The 23,850-nt window shown below is 40.7% G+C and overlaps 1 protein-coding gene across 2 annotated transcripts; it reads left to right on the forward strand.

Moving 5' to 3' along the window:
- Positions 1 to 7,526: 7,526 nt before the first annotated feature.
- LOC137094783 (uncharacterized) lies at positions 7,527 to 12,846 on the forward strand. Of its 2 annotated transcripts, none has more exons than XM_067466870.1 (2): positions 7,527 to 8,431; positions 11,857 to 12,846. In XM_067466870.1, exons 1-2 carry the CDS (start codon positions 7,816 to 7,818, stop codon positions 12,495 to 12,497), a joined length of 1,257 nt encoding a protein of 418 aa, XP_067322971.1. In that variant the 5' UTR covers positions 7,527 to 7,815; the 3' UTR covers positions 12,498 to 12,846. The 2 variants fall into 2 exon arrangements, with proteins under 2 accessions (XP_067322971.1, XP_067322970.1); XM_067466869.1 differs by lacking the exon at positions 7,527 to 8,431 and adding an exon at positions 9,191 to 10,954.
- The last annotated feature ends 11,004 nt before the right edge of the window (positions 12,847 to 23,850 follow it).

Below are 23,850 nucleotides of genomic sequence, written 5' to 3' on the forward strand. Positions count from 1 at the left end.
CCACTTTCCAAGATGATAATTAGGCGTAAGAGGTATTAAAGATACCTATGTGAACAAAGCTGATTGTTTTTATAATTTTCGGAAAGCATGTTGTTCTCTTTTATCACCCTCTTTCTCGCTCTTACACACACACACACACACAACAAGGAAATTTAAAATGCAATACATATAATATCAATAACCTTAAGGAGTTGCAGCTTCTCAGGAAACCCAAATGTTATATACATTTTATGAGTGCATAATAATATTTGTAATTATACTAGCTATTAAAATGTTAAGATAATCTCATGCTTTAAGGAACCAAATGATTATCTGTAGAGAGCTGCTGGAGGTGGTTTTCATTTCCTAAGCCATGAATGATAGATATTTTATGTATTTTTCCTCACTTCTCTTTTCCAGAAAGAGAGTTCTTCCAGTCCACTTGTTCCAGAACACAATTTCTGGGTTTGATCAGTATAACAGAGCCTTTGGGAGATGGGGATAAGTACAAATATACTATTTCAAAATGCATAAAGAAAGCATGATTTTTCAGTAAGTTGGAAAGTTTTTGTCAATAGAGCCAGTATTAATAATGACTTTTTGACCTATCCATTCAGTTTGGTAAGGCTTACTACCAAGTGAGTAAGTATAGAAGTGCAATGTGCATCATTTAAAAGTGCAATATATTATTTATTATTTATTTATTTATTTAGAGTTTTTATAACCCAGTCTTCTCAACCTCCGAGGAGGGACTCAGGCAAGATAACAACATAAGATTCAATACAATAAGAAAAACATTAGAAATCATCAATATAAAATACATTAAAATACAATTCGTACAATTCATACAAGTTACAGCAAAAATCAGTTCGTCAAAAAGAATCACAAATATAGGATTGGAATGGAGTAATTTCACAAATAAAAAATAGAAAACTGGATAAACAATCAAAGAGAAACAAGGAAAACTCCCCCCCCCCTTTTTTTTTTTTTGCTATGGTAGACAACCTAGGATTAGAAGGTACCTGGAGAACTAAACACGGAAATGCCCTAAAATACACATTTTTCTCAGAAAGCTAAAAATCCCTGTCAAGAATTGATATGTTGAAATTGATGAATTTCAAAAACATTAGCTACAAGACTCAAGAATCTATTTTGACCATAATGCAATCACATTGCAACTAAAAGGGGAAAGAACTCAAATAAACTTGAAGCTAGATGAAACACATTCTTGAGTGAGGAAATAGTGGAAAAACCTACAAACGAGTACTTTGAAGATAACGTGAATAAAGAAACAGAAATTAGAATAGTGTGGGATGCAAGCAAAGCAGTAATGTGACACTTCTTTATTCAACAGAAAGCAGAAATAACAAAGAAAAAGAAGGAACAAAATCAAAAGATTACACAAGAGATACAAAAGTGAGGAAAAACTGAAAAAGAATCCAAACAATCCAAAAATTATACAAAAAGTTAAAATCTCACACAAATATTGATGTTAGCAACATCAGAAGTCAACAAGAAACTGAAAAGGACGAATTTGAGAACTTTTGAATCAGTTAATAAAACAGGCAAATAGCATATAAACTAAGAGAAAGAAAAGAAATTAATTTCAGCAATAAATGATTATGAAAAAATACTGAAGATCTTCCACAAATTTTACACAAAACTGAATAAGAGAAACCAGATTGTCGGAACCCAAACGCCTTAAAGAGCCAGACTCAAGAGTATATCCAAAAGTAGAGATTATTTAAACAAAGCAAAAGGGACTCAGAGACACTTAACTCAGTGTCTCTGGTCAAAACTCAAAAGTAGCAACTAGTTCTAGTTCAAAAGGTAAACTGAAGCAATAATCCGGATTATCCGGAGAAAAGATCCGAATTAAAACAAAGCACTCCAAAAGTAAAAAAAAAACACAGCAAGTAAAGGGTTAACAAACAAAGAGCCACAAGGAAAAAGACGTAGTCAAACGAAGTCCGAGGTCGTAGCAAGCCAAGTCCAAAGTTGCAAGGTTCCAAAATCCACGTAGGCAGCATCGTAGTCAAAACCAGTCCAAAGTCAAAGAAGGGGAAATCCACACTCACGAGAATCCAAGCCAAGTCGAAACACATGAACGGAAGCAGCAACCGGTGGATCCAGGACCCAATGCCAACACAAAATAGGCAGCGACAAAACCCAATGCACGAAACCAACACTTTGCCTTCTGCAAAGATTCTCCATTTCAGAGCCTACTTTTATCTTACACCTTATCATCCGAAGATGAGCTGACATCCGCCCCATCATCATCTCTTACAGCTGTCCTTGACTCCACACATGAACTCCGACTCTTTATCTGTGGAAGCCAGGCATGTAGCCAGGGAGGGGCTATAGGGGCTTCAGCCCCACCCCCCCAAATTCTCATGATGGTCCGTGAGAAGGCCTTACTAGTACATTATTTAAACTGTTATGTTAATATCATGATCTGATCATCATTCTCAATATATCCCATATGTATGGGGGTATTGGGGAAACGATACAAAAGGTTTGCTAGGGTAGACCCTCTTTCACCCAGACTCAGCCCCCCCTGAATCAAACTCAGCCCCCCCCCCCAAATCAAAATCCTGGCTACGGGCCTGGTGGGAGCAGTAAATATATTCCAGCTCTTCTTCCTTTGTTGCTTTTCATCCGATTCTTGCTCCCGAGTAACCCTCTTAGTTCCCCTATTCACATCCACTGTATCTCCTTCCTCTCCCTCACTCATTGACCCTTCATTATCAGAGAACCCTTCGAATGAGTCTTCATCGGTGGGTGCCATAAGTATATCCCGGATCCTTTTCCTTTGTTGTTCCTCATCTAACTCCTGCTCACGAGCACTCCTTTTTCCCCTTCTGACACCCATGCTACCACTTGCAACATTACTTACAGACTTTACTACAACACAGATTCAACATAAAATGATTGACAATTATACAATGAAGAGTAAACTTCCAAAACTGACAAAAGAACAAAAAGAATATATGAATAAAGCAGTTACAATTGAAGAAATCACTAAAGCAACAGCCAAAGCAAAATTAAATAATTCCCCAGGACTAGACAGGTTCTCAGCAATTAAACTTATACCTAAAGAAGGACAAGAATTGACTAATTCAAGCGACTATAGATCAATATACTTATTAAATAATGATTATAAAATCTTTACAACAATTTTAGCAGAAAGATTCAAAAGTTCCTAGGTAGATTGATACAAGATTAGGCAGGCTTTTCTCCTTAAAGACTTATTTGGGACAATCTGAGAGTGGTCTTGGACACACACAATTGAATTCCTGGATAAACATAATGATAGAAAAGCAACACTAGTCTTCATAGACACAGAAAAAGCATTTCATATTTTTTTTTTAATTTGCAATCCTAGAAAAAAATTGAATTTGAAACTAACATGATAAAATCAATTTATAAAATACAAACTTCCAAAATTTTAGTGAATGGATTTTACAATCTAAAGAATGTAAAATTCAAAAGGGCACAAGAACAAGGATGGTCATTGTCACCATTGTTAGTCATCTTGACATTTGAAATATTAAGGAAGAAAAGAGAGGAGGAATGACCTAATGGTTATAATGATATGAGACAAATCTAAAATTGGATCTTAGTTTTCATTTTTCACTTGAACGGTGGCTGGGATTTTGAATAAATTATGTTTTATGTAATTTTAAAATTCTGCTTTATTTTGATATTACTTGCCTCATTATTAACTTGATTTAATTTAAATTGGACATGTTTATGTGTGTTGTTGCTGAGATGATCTGTGTAATTATATTGTTGTGAGCCACTCCGTGTCCCCTTGGGCAGATGGCACAGGATGCAAATAAAGTTTATCATCATCATCATCATCATCATCATCATCATCATTGAAGCCTCAACAAAAAACAGATAATTTACTAAACACATTAGAATAATTTGGAAAAATAGCAGATCTTTAAATGAACAAACAAAACACCAAAGTTCTTATAAAAATAACAGAAAAAGAGAAGAAGAAAAATAAAAGAAATATCAGGATTGTGGCAAGTAAGCACAAATTACCTTGGGAAGTCTGACTTGGCCATGGTGGTCCACGCTCTGGTTACATCCCGAATAGATTACTGCAATGCACTCTACGTGGAGTTGCCTTTGAAGACTGTTAGGAAGACGTCAACTAGTCCAATGGGCAGCAGCCAGATTACTCACCAGAGCGCCATACAGGGAGCATACCACCCCCCTGCTGCGTCAGCTCCACTGGCTGCCGGTCCACCTCTGAGCACAATTCAAAGTGCTGGTCTTGGCCTATAAAACCCTATACGGCTCCACCCAGCTTACTTATCTGAACGTATCTCTTTCTATGTTCCATCTAGAAGATCTACTAGGGAGGCCCTGCTCTCGGTCCCACCAGCATCTCAAATGCATCTGGTGGGGACGAGGGACAGGGCGTTCTTGGTGGTGACCCCCTGCTTATGGAATTCTCTCACCAGCAAGATTAGATCGGCGTCCTCCCTCCTTACTTTTAGGAAAAAACTAAAGATGTGGTTTTAGAGCCAGGAGTTTGGCTAGTGGGCACAGCAGCACTTTAGGAACTGAACTCGGAAAATATGATTGTTTGAAAATTGGAAATGGTTTTATGACCTGTGATTATGTGATTTGTTCTATGTGACTATGTAATTTTAATTAATATCACTGTTTAATTGTTATGTAATGGATTTTATATTGCTGTTTTATATTGTTGTTTTGATACTATTGGCATTGAATTGTTGCCTGTGTTAGCCACCCTGAGTCCCCCCTCGGGGGTGAGAAGGGCGAGTAGAAATGGTGTAAATAAATAAATAAATAAATTGAAGAGGCAGAAACATCAGTTTTCATACAGTACTCATACCAGCCTCTCTCCCTCTCTTTAAGAAGACAAACATAGCAGGTGTAAAAACCACACAAAATCAACGAACCCAAAGTTGCTCAAAATGGACAAGAGCAAAGCAGACAGCAATCTTCCAATGGCCACAAAATGTCAGACACAATACAGAATTAGATAAATGGGGTAAATGTGTGCTATTGCTTAAAGAATACGCTGTGCTATGATCTTACAGAAAAAAAAAATGATGAACAGATTGAAACTGACTCCAGAAAAACTAAAATGTATAAAGGAAGAAACAACAAGTGCTGGAAATACAGTATAAAATAAAGAAAAGAAAGAACTTTCTTCCACATGTGATGATCTTGTAAAAAAGCAAGATAATTCTGGGGCAAGGTACAAAAAACACAGCAATATTTTTTTCAAAGATAGAATTGTAGCCTGAATTATTTTTTATTGGGAATGTTAATTTTTAAAAAACCAAATTATTAAACTACAAAGTATTGAACTACATATTAATAGAAACACAGACATTATATGCACAGATTTGGAAGAAGGCAGAGCTCCCAACAATAGATGAATGGATTGTTAACATTTTTAAAATAGCAGGAATAGACAAATTAGCAATGATGAACAAAGAAGAAAACACAAAAAAAACTTTATCAAGGACTGGGAGCCATTTCTAAACTTTGTGAAAGAAAGAAAGAAAGAAAGAAAGAAAGAAAGAAAGAAAGAAAGAGGTTTTTATAAAAGGCTTCATAATTTAAGCTGATAGAATCTTTGTAGTGAATCCCTAAATAGTAACTATTAGGCCAGAAGGAAGAATAGAAAAACAATATAATAGGAAGGAAGAACGGAACAGTATATAAATATGTGCAACCCAATGGATGGGAAGTCACCACAATGGGAGAGGTGGGAGGAGGGAAGGGCATGGTCAAATATAAATATTGCATAGATGTTAGGTAGTATTGTTCTGGTCCAAATATATATATATATATATGCATATAGATTTGTTTTGTTATTTATGAATACACACACATAAACAGAAGTGTTATATTCTTCCATTGTACCAACACCACCTTTCATGGGAGGATAAAGCACTTTTAAATAAGGTAGGTTGTGCCTTCTGTACTTCTTCTCAGTGCTCTTTAGAATTGACACCATGGAAAAATGGGAATTGACAAACTCTTCAGGGCTGATTTAGTTCATGATCTCTCCCATTTTATATTTCTTGCAGTGCCCCAGTGCATTTGATGTAATGAATATCATACTAAGTATTTTGGGGTATTGTAAAATATGTATGATGGCAGATTGTGAACAGCAAAAAAAAACCCTGAACATTTTTAAGTTTCCCCTCCCCGTGAAATGGGGAGGGAGAAAATGATTTGTCTGCCTCCCTCGTGGCAAGGGGAGGTTCCAATGGAACCTTCCAGAGGACTGGGGGCGGGGCTTAACGAGCAAGCCAGCCCCCACACAGACTCATTCCGAGTCTGGAAGCTGAACGGAGAAGACGTGCCTGGAAGCTGGGCTGAGAAGACGGGCCCAGTGAAGAGGAAAAAGCGAAGAGAGAAGCCAGAAGAGCCAAGTCTAAAGAGGGAAGAGAGAAGCCAGAAGAGGCAGCCAACTAGACGTTGCTGCCAAGAAGAAAAGAAGAAGGAAATTATTAAAAGAAGAATCCATTTTCAGAAGGCAGGTCGGTAGAGGGGCCCTGGGGGAACAGAGGGGTTTCTCGCCACCCCTCTCTTCCCTCCGGTGGGAGGGGGAGTGATAGGTGGGCCCACGGCTGGGGGTAGTGGGCTCCAGGGTGTAACCCTTACCTCCCCTCCCCCCCCTCCTTACTTAAAAAGTCTTCCCACGCGCCGCTTTGTTGCCGCCGCCCCCGGCCTTCGGCTTGATTCCTAATGGCGAGGAGCAGCCTCTCCGCTATTATGCCCCATGCTGGCGCCATCCGGCCTCCGGAGAGATGCGTCGGGGGTCTTTGGGAGGCCGCGTGTAGCAGCTTCCGAGTGGCCACGTGACGGCTCGTGCCCGGGCTTGCAAGAGAGCTGCTGCGTAACAATTGCAGCGCGGCTTTTTCCAGGGCCGCACGTGGCACTTGGGTCACGCGGCGCCTGGTACAAGCCTCATTTATGAACAGGCGCCATTTTGTGAGGCACAGGGCTGGCCATTTTAAAGGTCGGTCGAACTAGACAACCTAGGGGGAATCGCCAAAATGGTGGGTGATGGTGGCTACGAAGCCACACGTCGAAACCCCCCCCCCCTGTGAATTCAATTTATTCAAGGTATTTATTTATATGCTCAGCGTGAAGCTGATGCGGGTGCGCATTTAGGATATGCTAATAATAATGGAAATAATCCGAGCGAGCTCCCCGCGTAAGCTTCAACTGTTTAAAAAAAATAAATAAAATAAATTCACATTCTAGCTGCCGAGCGAGCTCCCCGCGTAAGCTTCAACTGTTTTTTTAAAAAAAAAAGTAAAAAAAAATTTAAAAAAATAAAAAATAAATTCACATTCTAGCTGCCGAGCGAGCTCCCCGCATAAGCTTCAACTGTTTTTTAAAAAAATAAATAAAAATAAAATAAAAAATAAAAAATAAAAAATAAATTCACATTCTAGCTGCCGAGCGAGCTCCCCGCGTAAGCTTCAACTGTTTTTTTTTTAAAAAAAATTCACAATTTTGCTTCCGAGTGAGCTCCCCGTGTAAGCTTCAACTGTTTTATTATAAAAAAAAATTGATTGTGAATAAGAATGTCACAAGTTAATTGGAACACGCTTAAAAAGCAGGCTTTAGGTTGAGATGACGAAAAAATTGGACGTTCAGGCGGCAAGCTTCGTAATTAAACACGTGGGTGAGCTCCCAGTGTTAGCTCCAGCTTTCCGAATAATAATAATAATAAAAAAAAATTATACAAATGTGAATAGATCAATAAGCATTGCAGCATAAAACCTCCTATAGTGACAAATCTGTCATTAATTCTCTTACAGGATGCCGCCGAAGAAGAACGTGGGCGGTCCCAAAGGAAAGGGGCCCGCCAAGAAGACTTCGGCAAAACGCCCCCCTCCTCCAGTAGATACATCATCGGAGGAGGAGGGCGTTTCGGCCGAGGACCTGGACGCGCTGATAGCTAGAATGGACAAGTTCGAGAGGGAAAGGGGGCTCCAAACACGGGATGCGGGGCCTCGCCCGGCACGCCGGGCCAGCAAAAAGCTTATTTTTAAAAACCTGTTATCTCGTATGTCTTCCCTAGAGTCAGGTCGAGGAGTTGCGAGACCCGAAGGAGAACAAGCCGAACAAGCTGGATCCAGACAGAGGAGAGATGGTTCACCGGCCCCGACCGTTATTCAGCCTCCAGAGGGAGACGAGCGTGGAACAGGGGCTGACTTAGCAGTGACAACCGCGCCCGGGCCGGTGCTGGTCCCAACGCAGGCTCAAATATCCGTGGCGGAACCGCAGCCGGAGAACGAAGCATCAACGGCTATCTGCAGGCCAACCGAGGCGGGGGTCCCAGCCCGTGTGACAACAACGGTCATACCTGAAACACCGGGGTCAAGCCAGACATCCATTCAACGCGGCGCCTTGGATGGACCGTCTACATCATCAGGTAATAGCACCACACTGGTTTGGCCTTGGGGACTAAACCAGACACAAAACACATCATTGAGCTCAGCCGAGGCGGCTTCAGCCAAAATAGGAGTTCCGAGCGTTAAGGCCGGACCTCAACAGGCCACGGTGACTCCAATAACATTAGAGACGGCTAGAACAGGTGAAGACAATCAATACTGGGGAACTGACAAATGGGTACTGCCAGTAATCGCCACAGCGGCGTCGGCTTCTTTGGGAGCCCATTTGTCACAGAAAACCATTGACAAAATTTTAAGGAATGAGTATATAGACATTTTCTCCCTATACTTTAGGGAGTTGGATAAAAAAGAAAAAGAGGATTTAGATGATGACCGCAAAGAAAAAATAAAAAAGAGAAGAGTAGAACATAACTGGAAAAACTGGATAGCCTGCTACACGATTTATGCATCGTTAATAGTTGAGGCTCATCCATACAGGGCTAAGTCCCTGTTTAAGTACCAGAATATAATATATGGGGCATATGTCAATTATACAGGTCAAGCCTGGCTCATTTATGACAGCCGTTTTCGTACTGAGGCCGCCACAAAGCCTGACAAGCGTTGGGATCTTATTGATAGTCAACTCTGGATGGAGGTGATGAATACAACCAGATCGGTGTCTGGTGAGAAGGCTGACAGTGGCCATACGATCCAAAACGCTAAGGCAATTCAGCCCTTTCGGCAAGGCGGCCCAGCACAACAGCCGCAGGGAAGAAAGCTTATGTGCTGGGATTATGCGGCTTGGGGATCTTGCACAAGAAAAAACTGCAAGTTTCAACATGCCTGCACTATATGCCAGGGGAATCACTCAGCCAAAACCTGTTTCAAAAGAAAGCCAGCCAGACCTAATTCAGGAGATACACAGTTCACAAGAAAGAATCCGGCTCAGACCAATATTCCAAAAGGGCCCCAGCCCAATTAAGCTGGCCCCTTTGAGTGAATGGTTAAAAACATATCCCAATAGAACTGCTGCCGCTTATTTGCTTCAAGGTTTTTCCCACGGTTTTCGTATCCCGGCGGTTGGGCCGCGTTTAGCATGTTTGTCCCCCAACTTGAAATCAGTCATAGGTTTAGAGGCAATAGTGAAACAGAAGATAGACAAAGAAGTAAGAGAGGGGAGGGTCCTCGGACCTTTCCCGGAACCGCCCACGCCTCACTTTAGAGTTTCCCCATTGGGAATAGTGCCCAAAAAGGCTGCCGGGGAATACCGCCTCATTCACCATTTGTCTTACCCCAAGGGTGACTCGGTGAACGACGCCATTCCTGACGAACAATGCTCCGTGAGTTATACGTCTTTTGACGCGGCGGTGCGATTGTTGCGGCAATATGGGACGGGAGCAGAGTTGGCCAAGTGCGACATTAAATCAGCATTCAGGCTGCTCCCGGTTCATCCAGCCGACTTTGAGTTGCTGGGATTTCAGTTTCAAGGGCTGTTCTACATGGATCGAGCTCTGCCCATGGGGTGCTCAGTGTCATGCGCTGCGTTTGAAACGTTTAGTACATTCCTTGAATGGGCAGTTAAGACAAAGGCAGGCCTTAAGGGAGTCGTACACTATTTGGACGACTTTCTTTTCGTAGGAAAAGGAGGATCAGGAGATTGCGGCGCCCTGTTGCACGCTTTTCAGCAGCTGGCCTACTCCTTGGGAGTGCCCTTGGCTGATGAAAAAACTGAAGGCCCTCAGACGGTATTGACCTTTTTGGGGATTGAATTAGACACAGTGAATCAATTCTCCAGGTTGCCATGTGAGAAGGTCGAAGGATTGATCGTCAGGATACAACAATTTCTGTCAAAACATAAGTCAACGCTAAGGGAATTCCAACAAATAATAGGACATTTAAATTTCGCCTGCAAAGTAATAGCTCCTGGTCGAGCATTTCTTCGCAGGCTTTGCGATGCCATTTCGGGCGCATCGGCTCCACACCACCACATTAGAGTTACCCTAGCTATAAAAGCCGATTTGCGCATTTGGTTGCAATTCCTGCGCCATTTTAACGGAATTTCGTTTTGGCGGCAAGAGTTGATGATCAAAGATGCCTTAAAAGTCTCATCGGACGCATCAGGAGCTATAGGTTTCGGAGTATATTTCAATGGTCACTGGTGCGCCGAGAGGTGGCCCGATGACTGGCATAGGTTAAAAATTACATCAGATTTAACCTTTTTGGAATTTTTTCCTATTTTAGTGGCAGTCTCCCTTTGGGGCGAAAGCTTTGCAAACTCCACAGTGCACTTTTGGTGCGACAATATGGCCACAGTTCAGGTCATTAATACCCTTACATCTAAATCACCTAGGGTTATGAATGCCATTCGTCAATTTGTTTTACAGTGTTTAAATCTCAATATATTGTTTCGTGCATTCCACATTGCGGGCTTAGACAATACCTTGGCTGACGCTTTGTCTCGCTTCCAGATGGAGCGGTTCAGACAGTTGGCACCCGCCGCGGACGTTCAGCCAGAGCGGATGCCAGACCATCTCTGGAAGGCTGGAACGACGAGACGGCATTAGGTATTACGATGGCATTAGCACCCAGTTCTAGGAGGTCGTATACCAGGGCTATACAAGAATTTCTAGATTTCAGGCAGTATTACAAGTTACCAGAAATCATGCCAGTGCCACACGAGCACATTGCTCAGTTCTGTGTGTACCACAAAAGAAGGGGCTTGACTCCACGGACCATTAGAACAAAGTTGGCAGCGCTGGCATACTGGTTTAAGTCTCAGGGACTCAATGACCCCACTGATGACTTCCGGATCCATAAAATTCTAACAGGGTGGGCTAGGCACAGCGGTCATCCAAAGGATGATCGGCAGCCCCTGACACCCGCAATTTTAAAAGGACTTAAACAAATTTGGCCACGCATATGCACTTCCCCCTACAGGCAGGCGCTGTTTCACGCGGCCGCATTGACGGCCTTTTTTGCAGCCCTTCGTGTGAGTGAATTGGTGTCGATGGCCAAGACTGATACCTCACACCGTGCGTTGCTGGTTTCAGATGTCATGGTTTTCCAGGAAAAGATTGACATCAGAATCAGAATGTCAAAGACGGACCAGGGGTCGAAGGGTCAAATAGTTAGCTTACAAAGGTGTGGGGATGACGATTTATGCCCAGTACAAGCCATGCGGCAATTCGCAACACTAAGGGGCTCCGAGGGAACCTATTTGTTTTGTCACCAAGACGGAACACCTCTGACCAAATACCAGTTTTGGTCAGTTACATCTAGGGCATTAGACACATTGGGGATGGGACACCTGAAATTTGGCACGCACTCCTTCAGGATTGGCGCGGCCTCAGCGGCAGCAGCAATGGGATATGACAAGGAAGCAGTTAAAGCTGTGGGGCGATGGCGATCCAATGCCTTCAAAGGCTACATTCGTCCATGCTCAATATAGTTATTGTTATCGTTGCAGGTAACGTTGGGCCGGCGCATAGGAGAAGAGTCCTGGTTTGTGGACACAGCTTCGTCTTCTGGGTGGAAAGAGAGGCCCTTAAGACTGCCTATGGCCAGCATTTGGGCCTGTCTTCCATTGCGACGATCGAATGGAGAGGCGTGAGAGGCCTGCGGTGGTACGGATTGTGCCCGCTGTTATTCAGGGCCAGGAGCGGGCCACCTCCTGATGTTCTCGTTATCCACCTCGGTGGTAACGATCTGGGCTTGTTGACGGGAAAGGCACTATTCCTGCAAGCGCGAGCCGATATTCAAAAAATTTGGCGAGCGTGGCCCGAAGTACACATTGCATGGTCGGCCATCATACCACGTCGTAAGTGGTTGGGAGGAGGTGACGTGCGTAAGCTTGAAAAAGCTAGGAAAAGGGTCAATAGGGCCATGCGAATGTTCATGATTCGTCAGAGAGGCTATTACATCGAGCACACAGACATCACTCGTGAACAACAAGGTTTCTATCGAGTAGATGGAGTGCACCTCTCCGAAACGGGCAACCAGCAGTTTCTGGCAGATTTACGTCAGGGTATACAGGGGGTGTTGGGAGAATTGGTGGGGGATGGGGGCGAAATAGACATTTGCCCCCAATCCGTGGCGTTAAATAGTTAGGGAAATCCTGTTAGTCGGTGTGCACCTAAGGCACCCCCTTAAGGGGTGATAGGCCATGAAGTTAAACACTCACCTACTGTTGTTGTTAAAAGGTGAAGTGAAATAAAATGGCCTGAAATGGGAGGAGTTAGGATCCAAGATCTTTAAAAGAGAGACTCCTCACTCATTTCCCTTACGTGGTGGTCCGAGGTTGTTACCAGGAAACCCAGGTGCTTCGCCCGTAAATTGCTGTTAAGATCGGTAGAGAGTCTACCTGGGTTTTGTTATACCAGTTCCAGGCACCCCCTTTAAGTTAGTTTAGATATTTAAATAGGTAACAATAAATAAAAGTTGCCCAATTTGAACCCAATGCTTTGGTTGTTGTGTTTTTATTTGTGAGTCTTTTACTTCGAGGGTTGGGAGACAAACATAAGATGCTTTCCAATATTGTTGAACCTTGTCAGTGAAAATTAGTGGTGCCAATTCTGGCACTGAACAGCAAATAACATTTTCACTATCAAGGATAGTATTAGGAATACTTACGGGGGAAGGGACAGAATGGCATTTTCTACCAAGTATAAATTCTGCCCCTAAATGAAAATGTTTTTTAATCTTTAAATTTCTATCAATGAAGAGACTGAGATTTTGAAAATATTTCACTGTTACAACTCTTACATTTGCATTGTTCACATTCCTTTGTTAACTATGATGGCTCTTTTTTTTTGGATCCCTACACTGTATTTCTAAATGCTTCAATGAAGTTTGGTTTACATCAGTGTTAGAAGTTTAGTGGTAGATGGAAAATTTTATTTGAGGAGACAATGTTTCATATCTCACCACATAGCTTTGCTACTGGCCACTACCAAGTCCCAATATGCAGCTGCAGGATAAATTCAAATGTATGAAGTTGGTCCTTCAGAGCCATGTATTCTTCATATATGGATTCAACTATCCATGGCTTGAAAATATTTAACAAATCCAAAAGCAAACCTCAATTTTTGGCATTTATTGTAAGGGGCACAATTTTACTACAGTACAGGATATAATGCAATGGTTTCCAACCTGTAGTCCATGGACCACCAGTGGTCCACAAAAACTAAAATATGATCCACAGCCTTACCGTTACTACACCAATGCAATGAGATCAACTGATCTTGTGAAACCCTCTTATAGTGCCGAAGCTTATTAAATATGGTTTTCTGTCGACGAGTAGATGGAGACTCCTGGATGTTCTATATCAGAAACTAGAGCTGATGTAATCTATCCAATGCAATTTTCTGAATCAGCACCCCAAATAACCAAAATGAATCTAAAGTTGACCAAAAAACTAATTCGTAACCCTTTTGTTACTAATTTTGAAGAGTGGTCCCTGGTCAAGTGGTCCCTGGAGAAATGGTCCCTGGTTAAGTAGACCCCGGTCAAAAAAAGGTTGGGAGCCACTGATATAATTGGATGTGAGCATTCACAATTTTGCTGCCCATAAGGTACCAAAACCAAACCCCAGTGAATACCAAAGCCCCACTGTGCTCTCATTTGAAGCAATTCAAATGTAAGGACCAAGACAGATGGGATATATTCTCAGATGAATGCACTGCTTAAATGTTATGGCATGTACTTCTCTTCAATATGGTGGAAAAGACACATAATAATGTTACGGATGGCAAGTTGATGTGCTGAGAGTTTTCCAGATGGAGCTGCTTAAATAATAGATTCCTGCTTTAGAAAGGATGTTTCTTGAAGTACAGGTTTGGAGTTTTTAAGTTCCACAGAACATTTCTAGATTGTTAAATAGCAGAGAGAATTGCTCCCATTTCAGGTAATAGCAAATGCTGTCAGTGAAAGGGACTTGGGATTTATTTTAAGCATCAAGACAACATGTATCAAATCAACTATCTTCCCTACAGCAGTACCTAGGATGTGATGCTTCAAAGGAGGTTAATATTAAATTACACACAGGTCAATAATTCACAAACAAAAAAACAGAGAGGGCACAAAATGGAAATGTCTGATCAGAGAGTACTAAACTGCAATTTAAAAAAATGCTTTATCTTTTTATACTGGATATTCCCTATAAATATTCTGCATGTTTTATAGAAATTGTGTCCATATGATTCTGGTTTTATACATTTCTAAGACTTCTGTATCACTCATCTCTGGTCATATTGCCTTTACTTAATCCTTGCAGAGCAATGTGTAGCCTTTAGCACTTGCATTTAATGTTTGTGTTTATTTCCTGGAAACAGGAATAATTAGTTGTACAAGTGCTTTAAGATTTTGCCAGCTTGTTACCAGCACAAAGGGAAAATCATATATATTAAAACATGGTGGAAAGAAACATATTTGATTGCATAGTACAAGATCATTTATTTTCAAATTTCTAAACAAACACAAAATCTAAATACAACTATCATTCAAGGTTAACTTGCTCCTCAATTTTATTCCCTAAAAAAATTAATATAAATCTGCAATATGTGTGTAATTGAAAGTTTTTGTATCAAATGAAATATATTGATTTAAATTGCATGCAACGAAATAAAAAAATATGTACTGTCTTTAAACAAAGAATTCTCAAACTGATGCAGATAAACTGAAGACTAGAAAAATTGGAAACACAGAAAGTGAAGTGGAAAGTTGTATTAATACCCAAATAAAATACATGTTGCACTCTTGCATGCATTACAATCCATCAAACAAGTCAGCATTTAGGTACATGCCATATTTGAAATATTTCACCTGGAAACTAATCTGCTTATAGGTCAATCCTGATGGAAATTAAGAATTCTGAACACATATACTAAAGCAGATGTGACCATCTAGATGGCAGTCTGCAACTCACAACATCTTTACCATTAACTAAACTAGCTATGGCTGATATGAGCTGTAGTCCAACAACTTTTGGAGTGCCACACTTTGCCTATCAGTGCTTCAACAAATATGTGGCCCCCAAATTAGCCTCAAATGTGGGGTTTTCTCTGCTTTTCCTTTTATGTCATGTGTGTTTGAAAATGCATTTCCATGTGATTGGCCAGGAGAAAAGGATGGACATTCTCCATCCTCAAATGAAATGTTCTGATTCTTAATCAAAACCTCATCCATACACTTTGAGTAAACTCATTAAATTATCTGCTAATTTCTGGGTGAACACACAGTCAAATCCTATTGAATCAACGGGTCTATTCTGGCTAGGAGGAACAGCAAGATTTAATCCAGCATGTTATTTCACTCTTGGGGTGGGGCAAGAATATCAGGGACAATATGAAGGTGAATCGATAACAACAGTGTGTTAAAAGCATATTCTAATTATGTACTATTGAATATTCTATGGAAAGCTCCAGAGAAAATAAAATTCTTACAATAACATTTTGTCTGCTTCTAGGAACTATAAAGGCACATTAAAAGTATGTCATGATGCTCTTCTTAATCTCTCCTGCTACTTATGTGCTCTCTTCTGTTCTAAAGCTCTCAAATCTCTTTTTCTTGCAGGTCAAACATATGCACCTGGGCAAATCAGCAAAATTGTTAAACCTCAGAATCCCAATTTATTTTGATCTCTTGTTAATTACTTTGTTTAGTACATTTTATCCCTGTTGTTCACCTAGAAAGGTACATTTTATCCTTCTTACTATCTAATTTGCCCCTGCCATTTTAATTTCAGAATAAGCCAAGACACAATGATAAACTCAAGATGAGTAAAATAATATCATGCTTTGAGTAGAGATGTGAACCTGGACCTGTATAGTATTTATCCAATACTTTACATCAAGTCTGCACAATCTACAGCCCTCCCATTGTTTTGGCCTCCAGCTCCTAGAAGCCCTATACAGCTTGTCCAATGTGCAGGAATTTTGGGAGTTGGAAGGGCCGCAGGTTGTGCACGCCTGCTCTACATAATAGTTCATGCTATCATTTTAAAATAGAATGCTATTATTTTTGCTTACAGTTTTCATTCATTATTTAACTTCAACTGCAATATTCCACCTGGTCACATGTTGCTGAAATGTCATCACTGTGGTGGGGTTACATTCTATGATCAGGATGAATTGTAACATACCAGAATAAACCTATAATGGTATAAATAGGCTCTAATTCTAAGAAATGAAACAGACATCTCAGGATACATGAGGTATTGGATACAGAGCATCCAAAGCCAACTTGTTCTAAAAGGAGTCCCAAAATAATGATGGCAAAGTTATATTTCATCCTGCTAACATCAATGGGAAGAATAAGAACTAGAGTAAGAAAAAACTTCTCCCCGTGCTCACCAGGGGCCATATGTCAGTAGGGCTTAGGAAGTGATAGATTCTTCCTGCCCAGTCACTATCCTTTGATATTTTTGAGAGATATTGAGTCAGATGACAAACAGATTTTTAGAAATTTTGTTAATTCTTAAAAGGCAAGAATGATCAAATGCTCTCAGTTTTAGGGCCAATGTCTTGTTCCTGCAATCCTTCAGTCACCATACAAACTGTCCACAATGCCAACAAAATTGTGGAAGGGGGACACAAATATGGATGAACATTTACAGTTGGTTTTAAAAAATGTTTCGAGGTTGTTTTGTGGATTTCTTCCAGCATTAAATGGGCATAAACATTATAGTTGCGTACAAAGCTAAAAAATCTACTTTGTTTTTATGAAATGCGTGTGACTCTCTTTTTGATGCTAAAGTGTTTTGAAAATTTCATAAGAGGTCCAGCTTGTATGTAATATGAAGTGACAAGAAATTTGCTATTTTTTCCTTTTGTTATTAAAAAAAACTACAAGAGCTATGCTATATCTGGTGGAGGCCCCGCAGGGCTTGGGGCAGCTTGTCTCCATCCACCATTCAGTCTTTTGTGAGCAGACCCTTACCTGTGCTGGGCCTTTGGTGGGCCATACACCTTACAGGAGGAGGGCCCACCAAAAGTGTCAGAGCAAGAGTACCGTCCATACCCAAGCAGGCTTTGTCCTGTGCCTGGCAGAAGAGGAGCCCCCCCTCTCTCTACCACTCTCAGTCAGCCTCCCCCTCACAGCAATTCATGTGAATGACCGAAGAGGAAGCACCACCAAACTCTGCAGGGCCTCCCCATTAGGTGTACAGCTTGCCCTGGGTCCAGTGCAGGCAGGGCCTGCCTGCAGCACTTGCCAGGGCCTCTTCCTTTACCAGACGCATGGCTTGCCATGAAGGGGATGGAGGCTGATGGAGAGTGGGAGAGGGAAGGAGAGAGCAGCCCTCCCATTGCCATGAGGGCACAAGGTGGGAAAGGGAAGTGTACGGAGAGGGGGGGGGCATACAAAACAAGCAAACTTCTTTATGAAAACCTGGCGGTGGGTGTTTCAATTTGTTTGTTTTGGGGGGTGGCTCTGAGAGTCATAAATCAGGTCATAAGTACAGAATTAACAAAACACTAATGATTCAAGACCCTCTTACAGTTTTTGCACAGCTGTAATAATCATGTTTAAAATGTAAATAGTCATTCCTGCAGACTTCGAGGAAAAGAAAATCTGATGTCATGTGACTGAGAACAGAAAAATTGTGCTCTTTGGTGTCTGGGGGGTTCAGGGCCATGTAAGCAGACTTAGGGGTCACATGGGATCCCTAGACCGCACACTGTCCACACACGCTATGATATCAAACAGATCCTTCAACATCTGAAACCCTGCACTAGATAAATCTTTTCAAAAATGTAATAATTTCTACTCAAATATATTTGTCATTAGAGAGCAGCAAATCATAGAATGAATTACTACATCCTGTGCTTCCATTAAAGAAATGAAAGGTTTACTAGTAATTAGAAGAAATATGGAAACACACTATTTTAATGGCCTATAACAAATTATGTGTAGCTCATTTTTATATTGTTCGATGAAGCTCAATAATGAATAGCTATGAAAAATGAGTTAATGATATGTCAGAAAACATACAAATGCTTTTCGTGGAGAGTTATTTGTAAGATAATGTTTGAATTATGATATTATTCTATAATGATGGACTGATGAGTAAATCACAAACCTCAACACACTTAAGAATGTACTTGCAAGCAACAACAAAAAACACCCAGACATTTGCCATTTTTTAGTTCTGTCATCATTGTTGCTTGAAAACTACAAAGGATCTCCGTCACATATAAGATGTATAGGAGAGGTAAACCTTTGCATACACCATTGTAATATAAAGGGTTAAAAGACTTCAATCCCCCCATCCCCAGTTGTACAAACTTTTGAAAGCATTTCACACATTTATTAGTGTTTAGAGTTTTTAGCACTCGTTGGTGAAAACTTTACCCATTCAACATCTTTAAAAATTTCTCAATAATAATAACAATCATCCTTATCATCTATTAAGAAAATAACTACAAGTACTATAATCCTGGTGTTTCTTCAGTAGGATGTATCAATATGGTGAGAAAATTGGGAATATTCTTTGTATCTCTAATAGTCTGGCTGCACACTTTAGATGTAGCTAGCTACACTGTATAATTAATGCAGTCTGACAGCATTTTGACTGTCAAATAGTGCTGCTGCTTTGCCAAAGTTCGGGTACCATGATTACATAGCATTGAGCCATGGTAGTTAAAGCGGTGTCAAACTGCATTAATTCAATATTGTAATTTTTTCAATATTGTTTGATGAAGTTTAATAATGAATAGCTCTGAAAAATGAGCGGGAAAGCATCAGAATAATAAGGTTGCTGCATAGACCAGCAGAGGAAGTTAAAGAAAGTCTTTCCCTGCAAATCCCAGTGTTGCCATGGGAATGCTTGAAGATCTTGCCTTGCTTTGCGGAGCTCTAAAACAATCACTATGGAAACTGTTTTCCAGGAGGTACGGAAATTAAACTCCTGTTTTTTGATGGGAATACTTAATTTGCATCAGAATATGGTTTCAGAGATTAGGTGTGTGTGTGTGGAGTGTCTGTCATCTTTCATCCAGTACGTGTGGTGCCTGTATAGGCACTCTAGAACAAACCAGTTCTCTTAAATTCACATTCTGATGTGCATTTAAATAGCTGCATGGAAGGGCCCTAAGACAAGTCTGCGTTATCATGATCTTGCTCCAGGCTAAGCTAACTGCATCAATATTCAAACTTTTCCCCAAATCAGTGGTAGTTCAGATAGCTGGGTTGGTTCCAAACCAGAGCTGAAACTGGCATCCTATGCTCTCTGGATCCAGGTGAATCAGAGATGCAGAATGGCAATCACCTGGGACAATACCTCCACCTACCTTCTCATGGGTGGTTTTTCTGACATCAGCCAGAATACCTGGGACGAGAGAGGGATGGGGGGATTTTCTAGTCTCCCCTCCAGCTTCCTTAGCAACATTGTGCTCTGTCTAATGTCAGCCAGAGCACCCATGAGAAAGTCAGTAGGGGTATTGCTGCTGGCGATATCCATGACATGGGAGAAGGGAAAGCCATTCTGCATTACAGAAGAAGGGGGAAGTCTCATAGCGTGTCTGCCCAGTGGGGACAAACCATGTCCAGTGCAGCTGGGAAGTTGGGACTCACTGTCACCTTTGAGTTGGTTGAGAGAATCCTAATTGAACCAACATGCTGTCTGGGACACCAGATAACCTCTGCATTATAAGTGAATGTAAAACTTCCCCAAGTCTTCTCACTCTCATAAGTTGCACCTTAAAGCACACAGATCTTTGATTATATCTGTCTGACCTGCGCTTTCATTTGTTGTCTATTTTTACAGAAATGCAACCATGTTTTGGATGCTTCCAATTGGACAATTTACATTTTCCAAAAATGAGGGGATATAAATATTGAATTAATAAATTCTGTGGCATTTTTAAAACACTCTAAATCTCATGCCAATCAAAGAAGCCTCAACATTCGTATATAATAAGTAGGAAAAGAGCAAGCTCAAAATTGCATTACTTTGTTTTCACTTCTCCTTTTGCTTTTTGCTTCCATCTTTGCAGAGGTAACTTCCACTCTCTTCCCAAAAGTTAGTTATTCTTTTATTTATTTATCATATTTATTTATGCCCTGCTTTATCTCCCCCAAAGAGGACTTTATAACCTTTGGTTTAGAAAAGAACGATAAAACTTTCAGCCCAAGGATGGCTGATCCTCATACATGAGAGTCAGCTCTTAGAGAATCTTCTACTAAAGTCTGGGTAATCTTTAATATTTTGTATCAACTTAAATTTTCTGAAATAATATATATATAAACTTTACTTGTTAACCTTACCACAACCATGTAGAGTGGTCCCCATAATTTTGCCCCATGACTGTCAAAAACACAACACATTCATTAACCTGGAATAATTAAACCAAGCAAGATGTATCCACAAAGTGCATATTAGTTTTGGAATATTTTACCTGTCATAAACTCCTACTGCCTATCTCACAACACACACACACAGTAATGTCGTTTGATGTATGTGCTGATAATTTACTGATTAGAGAAATTTTGTGAGAAATCAAACCACCACCTTTTTCTGACAGAATACTGTTTCTTGTACTTCAGCCACAAAAAAATTCTGGAGTTTTAGAATATCTCAATAGAACAATGTGTGAGCAACAGTGTAGGAGGGGCTATGATGTCAAATGACTGACCTTCACAGATGGATGGAATGTGCAAAAAATATCCCAAACAATGAGAGAAGAAAGAAGAGTTGATTTCCTAGGGTAAAAAAGATGACACACCAACCTTTACTCTTGTAGATCCCATTCCTTCCAAGAAAAGGGAGTGGATTGCATGAGGATTTAGACATTCCCTGGAAATACAAGGTTATGGTCAAAGCCCTGCATCTTGCAGAACAGAGGGCAACTGTTAACAATCACCCACTGTTTGAATAAAATATTAGCAAACAAGCCTTTGTAAAAAGGAAAGGAAAAGTACCTGGGAGGAATGAACGCATTGTGGTTCAATGTGTATGCAGTCCCAAGTTTCCATGCTCTCAAGATTTAGTTCTCTCATGTAGTTGGAACAAAGTTTATCCTGCTGGGCTTCACATCAATGCTGTTTAAGACACCAGGGTAAAGGGCAATGTGAAACTGTACAATATCTACTTTGTATAGCCGTCGTACTGAAAAAAAATGAATACAACATTGTTTCCTCTCAGAGATAAAATGTACATACAATCTATGCTGGTTTTAAAAAAGCCACTTCCCACATGAGCTCATTGATCTCTTGAAAGGGGACATTTTGAGGTTTTCTGGGAACAGGAATAAAGTGTGGGTTTTTTTGTATTTTTTGTATGTATTTTTAACATGACTCCTGTATAAAAGCCGTACGTTCATAACATAGGAGCTAGTCATGCATAAGTCAACCCCCCTCCTATAAAAAAACCCCCCACCTGGGTTGGATTCTCCATGTGTCAATGTCAGTACTGTATCTTAACCTGGTCTGTAGCCAGAAAAAAAGCATTATTTTGAAGAAAGGGGTTGTCTACAACCTTCCTACAGTATGTGGCCCAGAAATCACTGACCTCACTACCTCTGAGGATGCTTGCCATAGATGCAGGCGAAACGTCAGGAGAAATGCCTCTAGAACATGGCCCTATAGCCCAAAAAAACCCCACAAGAACCTAGATTCCCAGACTCTTTACCAATGATGACAGGCATAGCGCCTCACCATCCAGGGTAGGCAGCTGGATATCCCCACTGCCTGGTTGACCCAGCCATAGGATCTCCGTCTTTGCTGGATTCACCCTCAACCTGCTGGCACGCAGCCATCCAGTAACGGCCTCGAGGCACTGATGGAAACAATTGGGTACAGAGTCCGGTCGAAATCCATGTTCAGCACAAGCTGAGTGTCATCAGCGTACTGGTAACACTTAAGCCCAAAACCTCGAACCAGCTGAGCAAGTGGTCGCATATAGATGTTAAACAACAGACGTTAAACAACATGTTAAATTACCCCTTGTACCTTAGGCTTTGCCTGCCAGTTGCTGGTGGGCCAACTTGATAGCTTCTGAATATTGACTATTGCTGAAATTGCAACTGAAGTTGGTGGAAAGATAGATAATGACAGTGTGAATAAATTTTCAAAATTTGGTTGAGATTGTGCTTGCAGTTCTGGAGGGACTCAATTTTTTGCTTCTCATAGACTTAGCATGGGGATTTGGTTAACCAGTTAAAATGCATGAATAAAACAGGTTTGAAAAATTTGGGGGTGGTTTGAACCCTCAACCCACCCCCCTTGGCTACAGACTTCATTAACCATTATTTGTAAAAGGTCTCAATTCCCTTCTCTGAGTAAGATGGTGAAAAGCAGGAGCTTAGTCCACACAAGGGAACCTAAATGAAGTGCCTATTCCCCTCTGCTTTTTTTGTACATAATACCAATTCTGGCCTCTTTGAATGTCTGGGAAGAAAAATGGTAGAAACAGCAGCAGCTCTTTGTTTCTTCTCCTGAAAGAAGTGCTAAGATAGTAGAGGGGATTGGTGCTTGCCTTTTGCCATTCTGTTCAAAGAAGAGGATAGTTGCTTTGTTATATAAAAGTTTGTAATGTAACATAATTTGTATATTTAAAAAAGGAACCAACCCCTTCCTTTTTACCCCTGAGTAAAATGGTGAAATACCTTTTTGAATGTTAGGGGTGGAAAAATGATAATGAAGGGGCAGTTGGCTCTTTGAAACAGTGCTGGTGCTTCCCTTCTCTCTCTCTCTCTTTTTGGTGGAGTGACCCTCAGCTTATCCACAGGCCATGTCAAAATCCATAATTTTGATCCCAAAACTTGTCACTGACTTACATACGAGGTTAACTTTATACATGAGTATATAGTGTAAATAATTTTATAGTAAAATGAATAGTTTCTTCCACCAAGTCCTGTTGTTACTAAAATAATGACTAGCTGAATTGGTTTCTATAGGAGTGCCCATTTCTTCATCTAGAAGTTATAAATGGTGTTATAAATAGTTATGAAGGTAGCAAATTTCATTTTCCTCAAGCAAGCTCCAGATTCTATCATTAACCTTTTTCCCTGCTAGAAAACTGCTAATAATTCTTGTCTATAGCCTATTGAGGGAGCCTGCTTAAAATTTGCTCCAGAACCTCAGGTAGCTGATCCACTCAGTTCAAAATGTCAAAGAGTTCACCTTAGTTTGACTCTGAAGCAGAATGTTACTTCAAGAAATAAGGAATATTGCATGTTGGTTTATTAAGTATCATTGGAAAGTAAACAATATGGCTTCATTTTTTTTTAAAAAAAAAAAACCTTGCAATATAAAATCTGCAGTGAGATTCACTACTTCATCACACTGGGCTACAAAGTGGAATCCACAACATGCAAGTGTGGAGAAGAGCAAACCACGGACCACATTCTGCAGTGCAACCTGAGCCCCACCACATGCTTAATGGAGGACCTCCTTGCAGCAACACCAGAGGCACTCCAAGTGGCCAGCTACTGGTCAAAGGACATTTAATCAACTACCAAGCTTG

This window comes from Anolis sagrei, chromosome 3 (assembly GCF_037176765.1).
Source record: "Anolis sagrei isolate rAnoSag1 chromosome 3, rAnoSag1.mat, whole genome shotgun sequence".
NCBI classification, from domain to species: Eukaryota; Metazoa; Chordata; class Lepidosauria; order Squamata; family Dactyloidae; genus Anolis; species Anolis sagrei.

Bases quoted from the DNA above. Each gene is read 5' to 3' on its own strand.
- LOC137094783 (XM_067466869.1), top strand. From the start codon at position 9,230: ATGCCTGCACTATATGCCAGGGGAATCACTCAGCCAAAACCTGTTTCA.